General features: G+C 35.4%; 1 protein-coding gene across 1 annotated transcript; it reads left to right on the top strand.

Annotated features, from left to right (window-relative positions):
* The first annotated feature begins 314 nt into the window (after nt 1–314).
* LOC138315629 (HEAT repeat-containing protein 3-like) lies at nt 315–21,489 on the top strand. Its single transcript, XM_069256788.1, has 17 exons — nt 315–593; nt 4,464–4,636; nt 5,483–5,570; nt 5,721–5,827; nt 7,468–7,577; nt 10,015–10,161; nt 11,755–11,894; nt 12,486–12,551; nt 12,773–12,866; nt 13,368–13,459; nt 14,005–14,067; nt 14,460–14,539; nt 16,566–16,702; nt 18,236–18,321; nt 18,860–19,009; nt 19,368–19,541; nt 20,029–21,489. The coding sequence occupies exons 1-17, from the start codon at nt 447–449 to the stop codon at nt 20,125–20,127; spliced, it is 1,953 nt and encodes a 650-aa protein (XP_069112889.1). The 5' UTR covers nt 315–446; the 3' UTR covers nt 20,128–21,489.
* Nucleotides 21,490–21,842: the final 353 nt, after the last annotated feature.

The following is a 21,842-nucleotide window of genomic DNA, read 5'->3' as shown; positions in this document are numbered from 1 at the left end:
AACGTATAGCTAATAACTTCTGCGACTCTACAAAATTATTGATCTCGTTTTACATTCCTATTTCAAAAATTAAAAGCCGTTTCGGAAAGGTAGTGGCCCTTTAATTTAAATATTGCAAATGGTATAAAAACAAAATATTTCATTAGAGAATATAGATTGTTTAAAAGGTCTTTAAAAAGTTTTTCGTTAGTGTAAATCGGCGAACGGTCACTTCATGTATTGTATAGGTAATCCTTGTAGTGCTAAATTGAGTGCACATCGTTTTATAAATCCGGATTCATTTTTCCGAATAATAGTCACACCCTACTCCTCTACAGCTTCCGGTTTGATTTGTAATGGCGACATCCATACGTTATACAGACACGTGTGTTATGGGAGTGAATTAATCGACGATATGCCATATACTAGTTGTCATAATATTGTAATTATATGTACCAAAAGAAATAATGGGAAAGAGCAAAGCGAAGAAGTTCAAGTGCAGTAAACCCCAGCCAACTGGCCTACCCAGCGTGAAAGATTGTGAAGCTGCTCTTGATTTAGAAGCTTCTAAATCCATCGCATCCAATTCTACAATTCAGAATCTGGTGGAGAAGGTTTGTATTCGTTATTAGGCATAGATATATATAATCAGATACGTCCAGGTAAAATATACACGTATATACCTTACTAACTTGTCTGACACACAAGACAAGCTACTGTTGTAGCGGAAAAGATATCACCTTCTGACTGACTTTTCCGCTACTGCAAGGTCCCTCTATAAAGGTGTGGGAAACCAAATCAGGTACGACCCGATATGATTATGTCTTGTCAAAAAGTATATAACCGATCAAAAACGAAGCTTTGACACATACCTGGGTGTTCAGTAGGGGTCCTGTTTATATCCAAATGTAGGGTAGATAAACGTGAAACGGTACAGATTTTTCATTCGGATACGTATTGCGGTATAGAGTGTACGTTCGACAAATTGAGGCTTCGAGTGACAAGTAAAACTATAAGAGCATGAATAAGTTTCCGATGAACATCACTTGTTAACAAATGTTCATGCTGCAAATTTAGTCATAAAAATCAAAATTTTACTGCAAAAATTCGGTATGGCCATTATTCATTGAACACTAGTTTGCTACATTTTCAAAATGAAAATCAAATAGTTCACTGAAATGAATACACAATATTTAAGCTTCTTAATGCATTTCTGAGAAATGAAATGGGTAGTTAGAAATTCATATAAAATTAACAAACAAATATATACAGGCCTATATAAAAATAAATAAACAATAAAAATGATTTTTATCAGATTTCTCTTCATAATTAATGATATATTTCTTAAGTAAATGACTCTTATCTTGTCTGATTCCAATATGTCTTGACATATTTTCCATGATTTTTTATTGAACTTTTTTTTTGCATTTTTTAACAATGCACACAGTACATGTATATTTATAAATTGTAGATCGCATGGGTAATACAGTTTTTACTTTGACATTATCATTTAGGAATGGAAATTTGTGGAAATATTCTTATAAATTCTAGCATCAGAAACTATTCGTGATAATCTCTGTTCTCATATTTTTTATAATTCAGTAAATGAATAAGTCAATACTTTTAATCAATATCAGTAAAATTTCATACACGTACATTTCTTCCGTCGATACACAAGTCACATTTTATATATAAATTATATTCTGCATTTCCAAATAACTTTACCATGCTAATGTGTGTTGATGAAGAAAACATCAAGAATATCTTCCATTTCCAATCATCTTCATCAATCAGAATTTAATTTGACATCCAAGAAAATCACCTACAATTCAAATCAAGATTAAACTTTATAATTAGCTTGGTTTATTATGTTTAATGTTGTAAGGCTTACATTTACATGTAAACAAACTACAGAAAAATCCTGCAGTTGAGTTTTGAAAAAAAAATTGGAAACACATGTATGCACTTTCCAAATAAAAAAAAAAACAATAATTTTGACATAAAAGATAATAATTAATCATTCTGAAAATAAAAACAATAAAAAAAATAAAACTTTCCAAAAAACACAGATGCTAATGAACAGTTTTTCAAACAAACTACGATTTTTTTAATTTATTTTGTTAAATTTTTTTTTTTTTTTTTTTTTGCATTTTTTTAAAATTAAAGAATGAAATAAAATAAATTCTTTTCCTCTTTATCATGTTTTTTATATATATATATCTATTATCAAATTGTCTGTCTATCCATTGCATGTGTTGTATGAACATTTGTAGGCCTGCAAGACATAATGGAAATATCATCACCCCTAATGGGCCTCACAAGTAATGTTAGTTCTCGGGAGACTGGCGCATGCGCGGCGGTAGTTTACAAATGTCACTCGATTTTAGCCGAGAATTTGTCAACATTGGGTTCAAATGCATCTATCTGATTAAATAATGGTGATAAAATTAAAAAAATCGACGTCTACAGCTAGAATAACATCCCCTACTAACACCCAGGTATGTGTCAAAGCCAGTGTTTGATCGGAATACTTTTTGACAAGACATAATCGAATGGTCGTCGTACCTGATTTGGTTTCCCACACCTTTATAGAGGGACCTTGCCCCCTTGTAGCGGAAAAGTCAGTCAGAAGGTGATATCTTTTCCGCTACAACAGTAGCTAACACACAAGACAACCTTCCCCTCCTCCTCCTCCTCCTCCTCCTAAGCTTCCTCCTCAAGCTCTTTATCAATGTCAGCAGCAGGGTGAGGCTTGATTCTACCTGATAAAATCAGACGACATAATGTTAAAAGCCTGTCTCGTCATATTAACCATATAACCGGAGAGGAGAAAATGAAGCGGCCTGACCGAGATTCAAACCTGGGTCCTCCGAACACTATCCAAATGTAGGGGTGAAACGGTACAGATACTTCACGGTTCGGTACGTATTGCGGTATAGAGTGTACGGTTCGTTTTTTTTGGTTCGGTACAAGTAAAACTGATAAGAGATGAATAAGGCAATGAACTCAGTGTTAACTGTTCAACTCCCAAATTTATTGAATTCAAAAATCAAAATTTTACTGCAAATCGTCTGTAATGACCAATTTTTTTAAGAACACTAGTTTGCTACGTTTTCACAAGAAAGGGAGGCCTTCTGATGGCATGCGATATCCCAGCTGTTAACACTTTCTAATTTTCCGCTAATGTTTTCAACAATGAAGTATGGACGCACGTCAACTGCAATAAAACCCCCAATTGCCTGTGTAACTTTCTTGGATTTACAGTTTTGGATTTATAGGGTAAATTTTTAGAAAATATCTCAGATATCGTCGTCTGGCATTGTGATTTTTTGGCAGTACTTGCGGTCGGAACTTGTCCAACTTGGACTTGAGCATGTGTGATGTCAGTACGCACGTTGCCGATGTTGTGTTTTCTAACTAAGTGTGTGTTCATGTTTGATGTATTGCCATGCTTATACGAAAAATTGGCATGTAGCTGCCGTAGCGTCCTTCGTTCTAAAACCAAATTGTTCTAAAACGGTACGATGCTCTATTGCCGGAGCATCTTTCAAATGTACAGATGATGCCTCCTCCATTTCCTGTCAAAATATCGACTTTATGTAAGGTGGTTTGTGATTGGGTCACAATAAAGGTCGCATGACCAATCAGAGACTCATTGTTATCAGACTTGTGTAACTGGGGTAGAGTGAAAAAGACACCCATAGAAAACTTCTCCACCCATGGTGCATGTACCGTACTTTGTTTTAACAATACTGTGTACCAAACCGAGCACGTAATACTGCGGTTCTACTACTCCGCGGTATACCGTTTCACCCCTATCCAAATGCTCTACAACTGAGCTACCTGGTCACTGATGATCGACCCCGTCCAATCCCGCTACATTCTTCCCTCCTTTTTCAAAGTCTTTGCCCTAGAAGACATAAGAGACCCTTATACTACCACCGTGGGTATTTTAGTTGGGCGCCAATTTTGTAACAGAAGTGGAGAAAATGTAGCGGCCAAACCGGCATTTGAACCTGGGACCTCCGAACACTAGCAGAATGCTCTACCACTGAGCTACCTGGTCAAAGATGATCAACCCAGTCAAATCCCGCTACAACCTCAAACATTGTTGGAGTCTGTATCAGACCCCATTAATTTATATTTTCCCACAACACAATAACTAGCAGGTCATGGCTCTCACAGCTTGAGATTATAGCCACTGGTATCCCAGATACTACTCTCACTCGATACATGTACATTTTTATCCACCCTGGAATCATCATTGATATTACAGGGATTACTATCTTTGTTGTTATATCCACCCCTTGAGGCTGGAATATATATCGAAGCATAACTGGAGGCTCTGTGCGACAGCAGATGACCAGATAGTTTACCGTAGTCCTTTGATAATTATAATGGACATCTGTAGTTTAGTGTGTGGCTTTGAACTTGATAATCACTGTCTCTCTCTTGTTGAAGATAAATATTTGTTTCCTTTACAGTTAAACAGTACTAATGAAGATGAGAGAGAGTGTGGCTGTACAGGTATAGCTGGTCTTGTCTCCCAACCAGAGGCTATCACCTGTCTCCTCCAACAGAATGTTGTCCGTATCCTTGCTCCCCTCATCCTTGATCCTAGTGTACAGGTGCGACACCGAGCACTTGGGGCACTTAGGTGAGAATCCACTAAAAAAAGGATAATAATTCTGTATCTCATTATAAGAAATCACTTTAAAGAGGTTTCATTAAATTTTAGGACTTTAAATGGGATGTAATAACTCTATATTAACTATTGATAAGAATTAAATCTCAATATGTTATGGAATCTTTTTAAGGTTATAACTCTTACTTTATTTATAGCCAATCAGAACTTATATCACTATAAATACTATCAAGTACTGTATTATTAAAATCATAGCATGGTATATACATAGTCTATCATATTGGGAAATGCAATACATGCATACTGTAAGGGGCCCTTACTTCATATAAACCCAACAATGTATACATATTTCATGTTCATTTTGTTTGAATGCACCACCTGTATAAGTAGAGGACAAAGATAGTCTATGCCTGATGTTCAATCCTATTGACATTTGATCAATATCTTTTTGTCAATGAATATTTAAAAATTCATTTATATTTGGCCAAAACAAAAAACATATCTGTTTAGGGTTACCCGACTGACCCTAATTTTTACCCCAGACCTTAATGCACTTTACTAGGAAAATAAATTTAAAGTCTGGATTTCGATCTTACACTCCAGTTCTGGTCATTATTATTGTGAAAGAGGCTAAAAAAAAGGAAAAATCCTGACCTACCAACCCTATTTTTTTGCCAATCAATGTAACTCTAACAAGACATATTTCTTTTTTGGCCTTATATATCCCATATATATTTGTTGGTTTACATTGTGGCTAGAAATTTTATGACTATTAAGCTTATCAAATCTTTCCTAGGAACTGAATTTTAAGTTGAAGTGAAATATTCATAAAATGATATTTTGTGTATGTTGATTCAGAAACCTCAGTGTGGATGGTGGACTCGATGTGTGTGAAGAAATGGTTCACAAAGATGTCCTAACCCCACTGGTGGCCTTCTTCAGACAGGTGAGTTCATTCCATACAATATCATACTCAACATGTATTATGATCTCAAATTAATGTCGAGATTGTGACATCAGGCATCAATTTATGATCTGTTATTTAGTGGGAGTAAATTACACTGAAAAATCTACTTGTGATTTTGTATTATTGTAGTATCCCGTAGGATGGGTTCCTGAGAAAGTGGAGAAACCAACCAAGAAACAGAAAGATCTGAACACAGAGGCCTTTACAGAGGCCACTCACCTCCTATGGAATCTCTGGTAGGTTTGGAATCGGTCGAGGTAATACCTCATAGTAAATATACAGAGGACTCCACATAATCAAATAACGGTTATTTGAATATTTCGGTTATTTGCATAAAATTCTGCGGCCCCGATTTTTTCCTTCTTTATCTTTGTTTTTCAACTCTGTGTATTTGGATAGACTTTTACATGACCTCCGGTTATTTGAATAAAATATTTGGGAAATTCTAAAAATAGAATCAAATATTTTTCAATTTTGCAATATGTTTTTAGCGAAATTTGCCGATATATGTTTCCAGATACTTCGCATTTACTAGAAATCATCATGGTGACAGATTAACATTATTGTATGGCTTGTTATTTTATGCATGAATCTGCAAAGGTATTCGACGCTGTTACGATTTACAACAGCAGCGGTAGATCATTACTTTAGAATTATCACTGACTCAAACATCTAATTAAAGCATTTGCACTTTCAAATATGTTTATCTATTAACGTAACGTACCTTAATTCGCGATCGGTTGGGGAAACCATGCTTCTTTACAACAATCGCCATTCATGAGTAGTCTCGTTCAACCAGAGTCTTGTTGACTACGACAGACATGTGCATATCAAGCGTCTAGTTGAACGAGACATAAAAGCATGCAAAGTCGACGTGCAATGACTACCGCAAGTTTCATACAGTATGTAGGATACAAAAGATACTTGCTACGTTGTTTCATTGCTACTTGAATATGCATTAATTTCTGAAATGTTATCAAGCTATTTGCCGTATCGATCAACAATACAGGAAGAATTCTCAAAACACATTTAGGTCCAGTGAACGCATGGCTTCATTACCTGCCACCATTTTCGAATTCATACACATTTGTCAAAACAACACTACTAGTTGATCTGCACTTTGAAGTTTTATCACATCGTAAGTTCATTTTGCCAGGCAAATGTACGTAAATTTGTTTATAATTTAGGTTTTGAATTGCAGACACAAATTCAATCCTGTTTAGTTATTGCATTTGATATCGATTGTTTAGCTGTTTCTCAAAGATTCACATGTCGATCTAAGTTCTAATGACGTTACGTAAACAAGAATTTAATATTGGAATATTTTTTGTTATTAAACAATTGAAATCGATTTACAACTTCAAAAATAATTACTTGTTGTTCGTTTTAAGTGTAAATAATTTACGTATTTATCAAATAAACCAAACTATATCTATTTGCCTGTTCACAAACATATGTGTGGGGTCAAAGGGAGGTGCAAAATGTCATCTCCGCCTATTCGAATACTCTGGTTATTTGCATATTTTCTTCTGGAAAATGACTTGTTCAAATAAGCGGAATCCTCTGTACCAGTATATATTGTAGCTTCTCATAAAACGTTACTCAATGTTATCTTTTTAAACTCATCAATAAGCAAAACATTGCTTTTATGTTTTTCAATTTCAAATGGTTACTATTGATGTTAAAATGTTACAACTGAAAACGTTGGAAACCAAAAGTTATAGCTATGAAAATATCTGTCTTGAAAAATGTTTAAAACAAATTATGTTTTTTTTAATGTATTTGACCAGATAACGGTACATTTGATTTTGTTTGCACTAAGAAATTCAATATCTTCTGGAGTCATTCAATATAAGGATAACATTAATGATTGTAGCGAGGCAACCCAGACAGCTGTAGATGTGTTTAACAAGGAAGGATTAGCCACATTGCTTACACCTTGTCTACAGCACACAGTCTATGGTCTTCCACTGTCCATTGCTGTGGGTAAGTATAAAACAGTACAATTTGTTTTAAAACTGTTGAATTACATACACTTCATGTGTCTCATAGGAGCATTAAAAATCAAGTAAAGCATGCAATATTGCATGCTTGAAATTAACTATCCTTTTGTGTTATTGTCCAGCCCATTATGAAACTTTTGATTTAGTAATGTCTTTGCTATCATATAATAGAAACATCACCTTGAAATTACCGAATTGGTATCATTTTGTAACAAAAACTTACTAATACAGAAATAAATACAGTGAATTCATTGTTGTCTCCCTTGGTTCATTACAGAACAATATGTAACTGAGATTATTGATATCTCCATGGGGTTATCAATAGCTAGTATGCCCAAGCCAACAGCATATGTTTTGTATGTTTTCTGACACTAATACAGAGGTTATAGATTCTGGCTGTTACCAATTTTAGTATTATGGGACAAGGAAGTAATTCCAACCGTGTGGACAAAACAAATTGTCAAATTTTCGAGGCGATCTGCCCCTTTATCAAGATATACAAAAGGAACACGATTACATAATAAGGGACAAAGTAGACAAATATTAAACTATATAGCACAGTGGAACGCAATTTACCCTTCGGCAAGTGGCAGCCGAAGGCCGGATCTACAAAAGTGTATCCATGCTGTTCGGCAGAATGCTGAAAATATGAGCGATGACTGGAAAGCGTGCCACGTGTGACGTCAATTGTGTGGCGAAATAGATTTGTAGTGCTCATTGGTATAGGATGCAAATTTAGTCGCCTATCTCCTCGGTGTGTTGGCAAAGAAGCAAAGTCCCAAATTTAGTCGCCTTTTGCTGGGCAGCATATGTAAAGGATCAAAAACGCGTAGAACAGAACGGGAAAATGCTGGAAATAGGGATAATTAAATTGAAAAGCAAGTGATCAATTGATGTCAATTTGTATATTTAACGTTCGTTAATGCCTTTGGGATAGCGGGTCTGTAGATAGGTAATCCAGAATCTCTCTCTCGATCGACGCTTGGTTTGTGTCCAGTAGGAACAGTGCTCAATTGCAATCACCTGCATGTCTTTCCAACTATGGATGGGCAAGTTGAAATGTCTGGCAACCGGATAGTCAGGTTTGTTCTGTTTGATAGACCAGCGGTGATTGTTGATTCTGATGTTGAGTGGACCACCGGTTTCCCCAACGTATTGCATTGTGCATTTCCTACACGAGAGGAGGTAGATGACATTGCTGGATTTGCACGTCAGGTTCTGTCGGATGTTGTATGCTCTGTTGTTGATAGCACATTCAAATGTGTCTGTGGATGCTGTGTATGGACACATCATGCACCGTTTATTGTTGCATGTTTGGAATGAACCCGTTTGTGCAGCAGGAGCAAGAGGATGAAGTTTGCTGCTCACTACAAGGTCTTTTACATTTTTTGGTCTGCGGTAGGCTAGTAGCGGTGGCTCTGGGAAAATACGCCTAAGTTTTGTTGATGACTCAATGATTTTCCAGTGGTTCCTCAGGACAGAAGGGAGATGTGGTAAGTTAGGGTGGAATGTTACCACACAGGGAACACGTTGAGTGGCAGTTCTGATTTGGTTTATGAGGAGATTGGCTCTTTCTATGGCCCGGACCTTGTCGATTTCTTGGTCGATCAGATGCAATTTGTATCCTCTAGAGAGAAGAGAGAAGGTGGCATTTCATCTCTTTGCACCGCCTTTCGAAGGTGGTATTGTCGGACACTATACGACGGATTCGTAAAGCTTGTGAATAGGGAATGCTTCTGGTGGTATGCGAGGGATGACAGCTGGTGGGACGGAGGTATAGATGAGAATCAGTAGGTTTGGAATACAAGTCAGTCCTGATGGCCCCTTCAGCTAATGTGGATCTAGTGTTTAGAAATATATTGGTATCTGATGATATATCGGCAGTGAATTTGATGGTATTGTGAAATGTGTTGGCATGTTCAATAAATTCATCAAGAGACTGTCGGTTGGAGGTCCATTTGATTTCAATATCGTCAATGAATCTGAGCCAGCTGAAAGGTTGGATTGGGGCTGATGTTAAGATAGCAGATTCAAGGTGTCCCATGAATACATTGGCATGCGAAGGAGCCATCTTGGTGCCCATAGCTGTACCACTGATTTGCAAGTAGTTGTCGTCATTAAACTTGAAGTTATTAAGGGTGAGGACAAGTTTAAGCAGATCTACTAAACTCTGGGTCGACGGATGGTTAGACAAACGTCTGTCCCATGCCGCACGACAGGCAGCAATGCCGTCCGCGTGCGGGATGTTGGTGTAGAGAGAGACAACATCCATCGTTTTTTGTAATTTTAGTATTACATATATTCTTGTGAGATAATGTGTTTAATTTATAATATAGATATTTAAGCAGTAAAGCAGATGCTTCATTATTGTGAGCAACAGATACGCCCGGATACAGTGTAAACTTGATTTTGTATCTTAGGTCAATGTCTACACACTGTATCAGAAGACAATCCGCGGTTTACTCTGACTGCCGGTGATGACCAGACAGCATCACAACAATTACTACATCTGATGGAACAGACCTCCGAGTCAGCTGGTCATATCTTACTGAAAACACTGGCCACAGGTATTATATTTACTTCAAACTTTCACAAAGGGTTATCACTGCCAAAAAGGAACAATTACTTAACTAGGTCAGTGTGACCTACTTTTGAATATTTTCATCAGTTTTCTGAACTGAATATCACAAACGCAATATTGACATGCAAAAATTTCAAAGAATATTATCTCTATTCGATTAATTCAATAGGACTTAAATGATAAAAATGGGAATTTTCACCCTTTGACCTTTGACTCGTAAAATTACCATGAGCGCAGAAAAAATCTGATATTCAGAATAGCATACAATATGCAGCTGATCCTTAGGTATCTTCACGCAAAATATTTTGCTTATCTCTGAGTGGCCTTAAAGGGGCATGAACCTTAAATAAGTTGTTCTGTATGCTTAGATATGGTTTTCAGATGTCTATTGAATATGTTATTACAAAGATTGGTTATCTAAAACGACAGAAAAACGTGGGGAATACCTACCCCAAAAATGTTAAAAATAGACCGTCATATTCTATTTTTGGATCACAAAATGAAAGCTGGCAGAAAGCGAGGTTATAATGACCAACAAACTTGCCGATGTGACAAGGAATATTAGTTTTCCACATTTTAAGATTATTTTCTCATTTACGATGGTTGACAAATGAAGTTTAAGGCATATTTGTTAATAGTTGTAGTAAAACAATTTGTATTTAGCATAAGAATGATAAGTCAAAAGTCAAACGAGACTTTTCATTCGACGGTGCACCGCAAAGGGAGGTTCTTGACTTATTGCAAATATGTACATCACGCAAGTATAAAGTGGGAAGTTGCTCCCGTCTCTTGCATTTCAGCGATCCATTTATATTTTCCTACTTTCCCAATCGCGCACGTTACTGACTCTTGATGTACTCTGTTTTCTATCAGAATTTGTTTGTGTTCGCTTCACCCACATTTTTGACCCACCATTTTGTTTACATTAATCTAATTTGTGCAGTGCATCGTGGGAGGTCACTAAAGTTTAACACTACTATATTTATCACTGAATTCGACCGGGCTGGTTCAAAATACAGAAAGATGGAATTTCCATTATAATTATTTTATTTGACACATTTGCACAATAACTGATATATATTACTTAGTAAGGTATTTGACACGTCTTAAATATGTATTTTACTCAAATTTACATGGTTTAATTAGGTTCATGTCCCTTTAAAACGGTCCAAAATGATTCCCCTTCCTTTAAAGATTGATTAAATGATAGAAAGGTTGTGACTACTGTATGTACCCCGTATATATATATATATATATTTCAAAAAATGTATATAAAAAGGGAATGAGCTAGAAAATGTCAGATTATAATCATATTTTGATAATTTTGAAAAAGTTTTAATCTGTTTTAACCAGAATAGTGTCAAGATAAATTTAAGGCAGTTGTATATACATGTTTATATATAGAACTTGATTATTTTTTTTCTTTTACAAATTATTACCTTTGACTGTGTAAAACTATGAAAATGATTTGATTTGAAAGAGAGTATTTTTGATTTACTACTTAACATCATTTTTAATGTTACTGTTTCTAATGACTACTTAACATCATTTATAATTTTAATGTTTTCTAAATTTTCAGGTATATTAGTAAATGTTAAGAGTAGCGAACTCACCACAGCACCAGGGAACCTTGTGGCTCACATTTTAACCTCTGTATCACAAGTGTTGGATGTTAATGCGTTAGAGGACTTCACTTCCAGTATCAGTAGACAAACACAGGTAATCTATAGTATGTATACATCTTGGATATTATATGTGAATTTTGATTATATTTAATTTTGTATATTGCTCCCTATATGCTGTATAGCATTTGGTTTCAATAAAAACTTGAAACTTTGAGATTCAAGGAGAGAGCATGTGTTATATAATAGGGTAGGAGAAAATGTACGAGTCGGACCAGGGTTTAAACCTGGAACCTTCAAACAATAGCCTGATGCACTACAGACTGAGCTACCTGGCCACTAATGATCGACCCAGTTCAATCCTGCTACATTTTCCCCACCTTTTTCAAAGTCTTCACAATTGATAATTCAAGAGACGCTCTACTGTGGTTGGTATTTAGTTGTGTGTCAATTATGAAACAGAAGCTGTGTCCGCTTGTATAAAACTACGTTAGGACAGAGCATTTTCCTCAGTTTCATTTGTTTCAATCATTATATTTCCCATGATTGATAATACATTTAGTGCTTGAGACTTCCCAATATTTAAGATGTTTGAATAGCAAATAAAACTTTCATGTTACATCTTATTTCTTATTTGGTTTTATGTGTAATTTACAACTGCCATCTCATTCTGTGTTTTGTATTGTAGATAGTTTCCATTGAGGATGAACAAAAAGATGAAACATCGGTAGGAAGTCCAAGCAGTGAAGAAAAGGTATTAAATAAGTATCTGTTGAAATGAATAAGGATACTTAAATAGTAAATACTTTATTATAATAGAGATATGGAGTCCAATGGTGTATTTTGGGGCAGTTCAATTATTCAAGTAGGTGGATGTCAGCTATGCTGTTACAGATATGAAGAGTAAGATATTCTCCCCAATATCATTTACAGGTCCATATTGTGTATGTGTATGTGTATATTTATTGATTTCAGAGCACTGTTAAGAATAAGCTGCAGGATATAGAGTATTTTATATCGGCACAGATGATTGCCTTAGAAATAGCTGCTAACCTGTGCTGTAGTGAAGGTACGTAGATATGACATCAAAAGTTTGTCTCTCAGCATAAATCAAAATTACTTTAAAAATGTTTTTAGATCTATCTATATGAATTGAGATCAATTTCATTTGTGCTTTATTTATTTTGTAAGAAAAGATCCTGACAGGTATTTGCTCTTCATTCTGTCTTTATACATAGTGAAGAGTTATCTGCCTTGTCAGGTAGCGAGGTGTTCATTATGATACCGTTATTGTACGAGTCAAAGCTACCAAAAAATATGATGTTATGTTCACAAAAGCATGATGCGATCATTATCTTCCCACATGTAATATTGCAATATGAAAATTCAGAATGAAATTTTATTTAATAAGTATGGTACTCCTTCTATTATATAGCATACTGGAGATGAAAAGAGATTGTAAAAAATTGTATACATATTCTTCAACTGAAAGCAAAATTGAATGGAAGTAAAATAAAACATGATTTACAAACTCTTCAGAGATACTACTATATAAATTTGAGTTTAACAGATTCTTGGGAGGACGTGGACAGCAGTGAGTCAGACGATCAGAATGCTGAGGTTGACATGGAAGAGGAGACCATGGATGATAATAACCTTTTTGTGAGTGTTCAGTGATCTCCCTTTAGATCTTAACTATCAACCTCTTTGTAGGTATTCAGTTATTTCAATTATAACCTGTTTATAAATTATACCGTACCTGTTTATAAGTGTTCAATCATCCCTTCTAAATTATACCGTACCTGTTTATAAGTGTTCAATCATCCCTTCTAAATTATACGGTATTAGACCCAATAAGCCCCCAGGGCGTTTAAAAGTTTGAAAAAACATAATGAAAAGATGCTGATATGACAAAATTATTTCAAATTTATACAGTTTTGTGTAGTTTTGGTCTTTATGTATGCCTTGGCAATGGAAATCAAGGCCTTAAAATGGATGAGGAGCACTTATAGGGACATGGACGCTAACTTGGTTGAATATGGTAACTGGTTTGTAGGTGTTCAGTTATCTCCCCTTACATCTGAATGGAAGAAAATAGATCCTTTCAGATACACTCAGTAAGATGTGAAAGAAAGATTTTATATTTTTGAAACAAATTAAACAACAACATTGTAACATGTGTTTTAAATTTGTCATTATGTTTTCAGTCTCCTTTGTGTGTTTCATCTGAAATTCAAGGTGCAATATTAAGCAACGAGATATTTGGCAAGGTAATGATTTGTAAGCTTGTCTTTAAGAATAATACTTTTATGAACAAAATGTTCAGGTCATACTACGGGTCAAGGATTATTTACATACTAAATTTAGTCTCAGACTTTTGCTGTATAGTAATGTTTCAGTTTGTCATGTATACTGAATACTTAGAAAAATCATTCTTAGACTAGCTTAAAACACAGCAACCAGACTTGACCAAACTTTATAAATTATATGTACTTGTTTCTTGTTGTCTTTATAAACAGATCAAATTGTGTTGAAATAAACCATTCGGGACCCTAAGAAAGTGGTCTTATTAAACAGGTCACTCAGACAGATTTTACTGTACATTCTTCTATGGAAATTCCGCAATTCCACTTACTGGTGAAGGAATTTTGACATTTTATAGGTACTGAAGAAAGCCGAGCCTTGTGTTCTAGCAGAGGGTACCACTAGCCTGTCAGATCAGCAGCAAAACTTGGTAAAAAAGTAAGTGGGAAAGACTGTAATATTAAGCTATTATGTCTTTACAACAATAGGGAAAAATGATATATATCATCATACATCAATCACTCCTTTTTGGCAGAATTAGGCTAATAAAGGGTCTTTGTGTTGGAATAAAACTAGTACTTGGGGAAGGGGAATAAAACAGTACTTGGGGAAGGGGAATAAAACAGTACTTGGGGAAGGGGAATAAAACAGTACTTGGGGAAGGGGAATAAAACTAGTACTTGGGGAAGGGGAATAAAACAGTACTTGGGGAAGGGGAATAAAACAGTACTTGGGGAAGGGGAATAAAACAGTACTTGGGGAAGGGGAATAAAACAGTACTTGGGGAAGGGGAATAAAACAGTACTTGGGGAAGGGGAATAAAACAGTACTTGGGGAAGGGGAATAAAACTAGTACTTGGGGAAGGGAATAAAAGGAAAAACTTGGGGAAGGGAATAAAACTAGTACTTGGGGAAGGGGAATAAAACTAGTACTTGGGGAAGGGATAAAAATGGGACTTGGGGAAGGGGAATAAAACAGTACTTGGGGAAGGGGAATAAAACAGTACTTGGGGAAGGGGAAAACTAAAAACAGTACTTGGGGAAGGGGAATAAAACAGTACTTGGGGAAGGGGAATAAAACAGTACTTGGGGAAGGGGAATAAAACAGTACTTGGGGAAGGGGAATAAAACTAGTACTTGGGGAAGGGGAATAAAACAGTACTTGGGAAGGGAAAAACAGTACTTGGGGAAGGGGAATAAAACAGTACTTGGGGAAGGGGAATAAAAACAGTACTTGGGGAAGGGGAATAAAACTAGTACTTGGGGAAGGGGAATAAAACAGTACTTGGGGAAGGGGAATAAAACAGTACTTGGGGAAGGGGAATAAAACTAGTACTTGGGGAAGGGGAATAAAACTAGTACTTGGGGGGAAGGGGAATAAAACTAGTACTTGGGGAAGGGGAATAAAACAGTACTTGGGGAAGGGGAATAAAACAGTACTTGGGGAAGGGGAATAAAACAGTACTTGGGGAAGGGGAATAAAACAGTACTTGGGGAAGGGGAATAAAACAGTACTTGGGGAAGGGGAATAAAACAGTACTTGGGGAAGGGGAATAAAACAGTACTTGGGGAAGGGGAATAAAACTAGTACTTGGGGAAGGGGAATAAAACTAGTACTTGGGGAAGGGGAATAAAACAGTACTTGGGGAAGGGGAATAAAACAGTACTTGGGGAAGGGGAATAAAACAGTACTTGGGGAAGGGGAATAAAACAGTACTTGGGGAAGGGGAATAAAACAGTACTTGGGAAGGGAATAAAACTAGTACTTGGGGAAGGGGAATAAAACAGTACTTGGGGAAGGGGAATAAAACAGTACTTGGGGAAGGGGAATAAAACAGTACTTGGGGAAGGGGAATAAAACTAGTACTTGGGGAAGGGGAATAAAACAGTACTTGGGGGAACTATACTGGGGAAGGGAATAAAACTAGTACTTGGGGAAGGGGAATAAAACTAGTACTTGGGGAAGGGGAATAAAACAGTACTTGGGGAAGGGGAATAAAACTAGTACTTGGGGAAGGGGAATAAAACTAGTACTTGGGGAAGGGGAATAAAACTAGTACTTGGGGAAGGGGAATAAAACTAGTACTTGGGGAAGGGGAATAAAACTAGTACTTGGGGAAGGGGAATAAAACTAGTACTTGGGGAAGGGGAATAAAACTAGTACTTGGGGAAGGGGAATAAAACTAGTACTTGGGGAAGGGGAATAAAACAGTACTTGGGGAAGGGGAATAAAACAGTACTTGGGGAAGGGGAATAAAACAGTACTTGGGGAAGGGAGGGAACCATAGTCATGATAGGGATTTTGCAACATTTTCACCTTTTCTTACAAAAGTCAGAATAGAAAATTCAGATTCCTTTATTTTCGTAAAATCTGAACAAAGTCAATATGGGAGGAACTGAAGTAAACAGAAACATCATATGATTTATCTGAGATAATCTAATGATGAATTGTTTTGATTGAAAGGTTTGAGAAGCTGGAAGTACATGCCCTCCTCTGTATAAATAACCTAGTCAGTTCCATGGAGCTGGAAGCCTTAGGAGGCTTGGACAACCTCCATTCTGTCTGGCAGGGGCTAGTGCAACTGACCGCTACAAAACATGGTGAGTACTGACATAGTTACCAGTTAAAATGCTTAATTTATCTTTAGTTTTAATATTGTCTGACTTCTTTACTGGTGTTTTGGTTAAGTGGAGTTCGGTGTTTTTGGAGAAAAAATGTTAAAGATGAATATATCGGTGTAATGATCTCAAAGTCAGTAGGGTCATGGCCACCCTCAAGGTGTCCAGAATACTCATGTATGATTGAGTGAACTACAGTCAAACCTCGATGTATCGAAGTTCAAGGGACCGACAGAAAAACTTCAAACCACCGAGACTTTGAATTATTCATGGTTGGAGTTAAACCGATGTTTTTTTTACCATGACCAACTGTGGTAGTTATGAACATATTGTCTCCGTTCCGTAAACTTTATAATCATTGTATTTACCACAAACAAAACAAAAAAACCGAAGTATGCAATTAATATAAAATGAATATAAAAACGAAAACACGTAAAAATGAAACTAAAAAGGAGGAACCGAATGCACTACAACACCTACAAAAATACTTTGATTTGGAATGATCAATTTGCTCCAGTTTTTATGCCAAAGTTTTCAAATGTAACAATTTTGAGTATGAATTACTATATTATGTGGCACACTATTTACCATTCTGTGAATTCTACAAACTGCTACCAATTACGGCGGCGATCATCAAACTTGACTAACAGTATCTTTGCCTTTGATTTAATAACGAAGCTTGTAAAAACAAAGCACCGGGTATCGGCCTGATCAGTGATATTAATTATCTTGATGATATCAAGCAAGCAACAAAAGCTGTCATAATCCCTATTGTCCGGCGAAGGGCCGTCGGGAGATACGGGTGTGACAGCACGCGGCGGGGCATCTGATTGGTACAGGTAAAAAAAAAATTTTCAAATCATCGAGTGTCAGTTACCAATGATTCTATCACAAATGGCCCATGAAAAAAGTTCGATACATCGAGAACTTCGATTCATAAAACTTTGATTCATAAAACTTTGATTCATACATGGGTTTGTTGGTAATGTTATATAGTGAACTAATTCGGGATCAAGCAAAAAGTTCGATACAGCAAGAAAATCAATTCATCGAAGTTTGAATCATCAAGGTTTGACTGCACTTTGATTGTGCATCTTTACATGAGAAGAGTTTAGGAATGCAAAGTTTGGTTGAACTCTTTCGTGTAATCACAGTTTATGGTACACGTTAATCTCTGCTTTTGTATTTACTATTGTAATGTATATAAATGAATGTGATATCTAGTAGCCTGCAGTAATTTATTGATGACCAAGTTTAATAATTTATTTGGGTTTTTTTTCTTCTCTCATTATAATCAAATGTATTTTATTTATTTATATATCATGAGAATTGTCTGTCACGATAAGAATTGCATTAAGGCATTTGAGAAACAATTCAACATTAAGAAATCATTGTTGCAGTGTAATAAAAAATGTATGCAAAATGATCTCTAATTAGATCTATAATCATTTACACTACAGTTAATATATTCCCATCTATTCATGTTGAGAGATCTCGATACGGTATGATTTGTAGACGGAGATCGTAGCGACCTTTTAGAAGCCATTACCAGTGCTATGAGAGCTGTGATACAGAAGTTGGCTGAGCACGAGTCCCCAAAGGTATAAATTGACATTTCCTTTAAACGTCTCCAAAAGTACAACATTTTATGTTTTTTTCAGTATGGGTTTTATTAAAAGAGGCGGCGTTTTTATATACCATAGAAACTTGTTATTTTTGTTGATCCTAAATTTAGTATTTTCTCCTAAAATGAGGAAACTGAAACTGAAGGAAACAGAATTTCTGGATAAGGCACCACCGGATATCATTTCCACATTATTTTGATATCATTCCATGGGTCAAAATTTCATTTTTATGTGTCAATTAGTTGTCAAATTGTGAAAACATTATTTCAGCAATAGCAACTGGCTTTGTCCTTAACATGGTTATAGATGATTATTAAATGCTATCAAAAACAGTGATGTTGAAGTAGAAAAATGGCAGATTTTGTTGAAACAAATATTGCAGAAGTAACCTTCCTTATAACACATTATATTACATTATTCATCTCTAATCTTTTCCATCAAAGTATGTTACAATTTCAGCAACATACATTTTATCTTTATGAGTGTCTTTATGAAAATAATCTGTCGATGATAGTTACTGGAGGTGACGGAGCAGGACCTACATTTCCTGTACGAGATGGGACAGCAAGGCAACAGTCCGGATATACGAGTCAATGCTGTAAGGATTGTAGCCACATTTGGCGCCCATTTTGCCAAAAACAAAGAGCCACATCCCATGTTAGTGGTAAGCTGGTATTTTTACTTTATAGAGCAAATCAAGAAGTAAATAAGTTTGTTTATTGCTTTATGTATAATTATGCAACTGTTCAGTCTGCTTTGAGCTTTCTGGAATCATTCTGGTTTTCTCAGATGTAAATGCTTCTTGCTGGTCTGTTACAATGTAAATATATTTCAGTATGTTTGAAAAAGAAAAACGAATATTCATTTAAATGATTGGACTTGGGAGGTTAAGAGGGGGAGTTCTTAGGATTTAACCATAAGTGTGTTGAGGTTGAAGCCATTCAATCTCATCTTGAAATGTATTTCAATGAAAATGAAAATTTTAAATTTTACCATAATATAATTTTGTGCTATTAAATCAGAACCTGGGCGTGTTCCTGCTGGAGGTGGCATGTCGTGATACAGAACTCTGGGTGGTAGCAGAGGCACTGGACTCCATCTTTGATGTATTCGGAGAGGACCACCTTAACAACATCCTGTCTGAGATTCGACTCCTGGACAGACTTCGACAGCTTCTCCCCATGCTCAAATCCAAGGTAGATAACACTATTGGAAATACGATGCATTTTGATAATTCGGTATATATAGATTGTAAAAAGAATTGTTTATAATATTTTCATTCTACAGTTTTAATAATTCTGTGGGTAGAAATATTTGTTGTTAGCCTCATTAAAACAATCACAGTTATGATCATGCAACAATTCAATTCTTAATTTGTGTTATCTAGTAATCTTGAAAATATCAGAGGTCAGACATGATGAACAATTAAGTCCTGCACAATCATATAGCATGCTGCATTGGGTTAGAAACAATATTGAGATTTATGCTCTCTCCATGTAATGGGGATGGACCATATAGTGTTTGTTATTCATGTCTGCTAACAGCACATTGCATCCACATTTCATATGGACTATGGAGGCAAGGGAATTGTGCTGTACAAATATTTGTATGTAGATTTAATGTAGATTTTAGTTCACAACCAGGACCTCTTTAGGATATAAATGATGTGGTTATTTGTTGCAGATGAAGACTAATAGGAAAGACTTAGGAGAACATCTACCAGTGATTTCAACAGCAAAGACTAATCTGATACGCTTCATCAAGTACAAGTCGTCACTTTGATATTCAGGAGGATATTAAACAATAATGACAACTCTTCTACAAGAATTGATCCATTTCCCAACAAAGGCAAGAGTATGTTGGTGAATGAATCATGAAGTTTGAGACCCTGGTGCTTGAATTCTATAATTGCTGAACATTACTGATATGTCTCAAATATTTTCCTTATTTGAAAGTTAATGTAGATAAAAATATTGCATTCTTACAACAGTAGGACTAAGATGAATTGCAGCAGTATGAAATGTCAATGTGTCCCCTGGTATGTGAAAGTTTGTTTTATATCCCTGCTTTTCCCATCTTGTCCCAATACAATTTGATTGCCATTATAAAAACCTTAGTTTTTCATGCTATTTATCTGTTTAATAAAGGACTAGGTATGGTAAGGGTATTTTGTGGCCCCCAAATCCGCTATTTTTCAAAGTTTGTTATTTTAAGATGTTAATCTTGCATTCCAAATATTAACTACATACCTGACATATTTGATAGTTCTATTAGGTAATATAGCAGTTCTTGTTGGCATGGCAACCATTTTTATTATACATAGATTATGCAAAATGTGAAAATTTCATCAAAATTGGCCTTTTTATGCAGTTTTTCATCTAGTTAACATAGAGCGCATTCTAGAACAAACTTTATATTTCTCAAAATGATGTATTCTTCGTGTCTGCTGATTCCCTTAAAATATAAAGCTTGTTCTAGGTTGCGCTCTATTGCCTTTAAAGGAAAAACTATCAAAAAATATGCCAAAATTGACCAAATTTTCAAATTTGCATAATTTATGCAAAATTACCATGGTAATATAGCAAAAACATACTTTCTGTCAACAAAAATATCGTTAAGTTTTTATCAGGGACATATTCAATATTTCAAACGCAGCAAATTAATTTCTTAATACTTAATTTGAAATTTGGTAGATTTTGGGGCCAAAAAGAGCCATTACCATATCTAGTCCTTTAAAAGAATTATTTAAAAATAAATAATGGGGTCAGATTATAACTATGAATTTGAACATTGTATATGGAAGTTTTAGTAACAAAGGTAAAGTTTGATTCAAAATTCTTTATTGCTGTCCACCTGTGAGAAGTTACTTAGGTTGCTATTAGATATGTAAGATGTAATAGCAACATATCAGAGTGTATTATGATGATAGTTTAAATTGTTAGGGGATTTATGTCAAATCATATATTTCTTTTGAATACATTAATTGGTTGAAGAGATATTTCCCTTTTATTTAGCTCATCTTTACATTTCAATGTTTTGTTATGTTATGATGATATTATATTTGAATTTAATATTGAAAAAATAATCAAGTTAATTTGATGCTATGAAATATTTTATAATCATTAAAATATTTTAAATTTACAATTAATGTTTGTTATGACTAATTTGAAATTAAAAAAAAAATCAGTATGAAAAGAGATTAAAGCTAGGTTATTACAAAATCAGTCACAAGACATGGTCGTGAGGATTTAAAAAAAAAACAAATCTTTTGGGAAAGATTAGGATGTTCCGAAAATCATCCATGGTAGTGGCAAGGCTGCTCCAAAATGGTCTATTGAAAGGATGATGCTGTTCCAAAACTGTCCATGTGGAAGGGAAGATGCTATTTAAAAAATGTCAACGTGGAAGGGACGATGATCCAATATTGTCCATGTGGAAGGGATGATTCTGTTATAAAATTGTCCATTTAGAAGGGATGATGCTGCGCCAAAATTGTC

The sequence above is a fragment of the Argopecten irradians genome, chromosome 2 (genome assembly GCF_041381155.1).
Source record: "Argopecten irradians isolate NY chromosome 2, Ai_NY, whole genome shotgun sequence".
Classification (NCBI taxonomy): domain Eukaryota; kingdom Metazoa; phylum Mollusca; class Bivalvia; order Pectinida; family Pectinidae; genus Argopecten; species Argopecten irradians.
Note: the sequence above shows the minus strand (reverse complement) of the source record. Positions and strands in the feature narration are given on the sequence as shown.

Coding starts and splice junctions, on each gene's coding strand:
- LOC138315629 (XM_069256788.1), top strand. CDS start 447: ATGGGAAAGAGCAAAGCGAAGAAGTTCAAGTGCAGTAAACCCCAGCCA. Junction 10,162..11,754: donor ACTGAAAACACTGGCCACAG/GTATTATATTTA, acceptor CTAAATTTTCAG/GTATATTAGTAAATGTTAAG. Junction 19,542..20,028: donor TCCCCATGCTCAAATCCAAG/GTAGATAACACT, acceptor TATTTGTTGCAG/ATGAAGACTAATAGGAAAGA.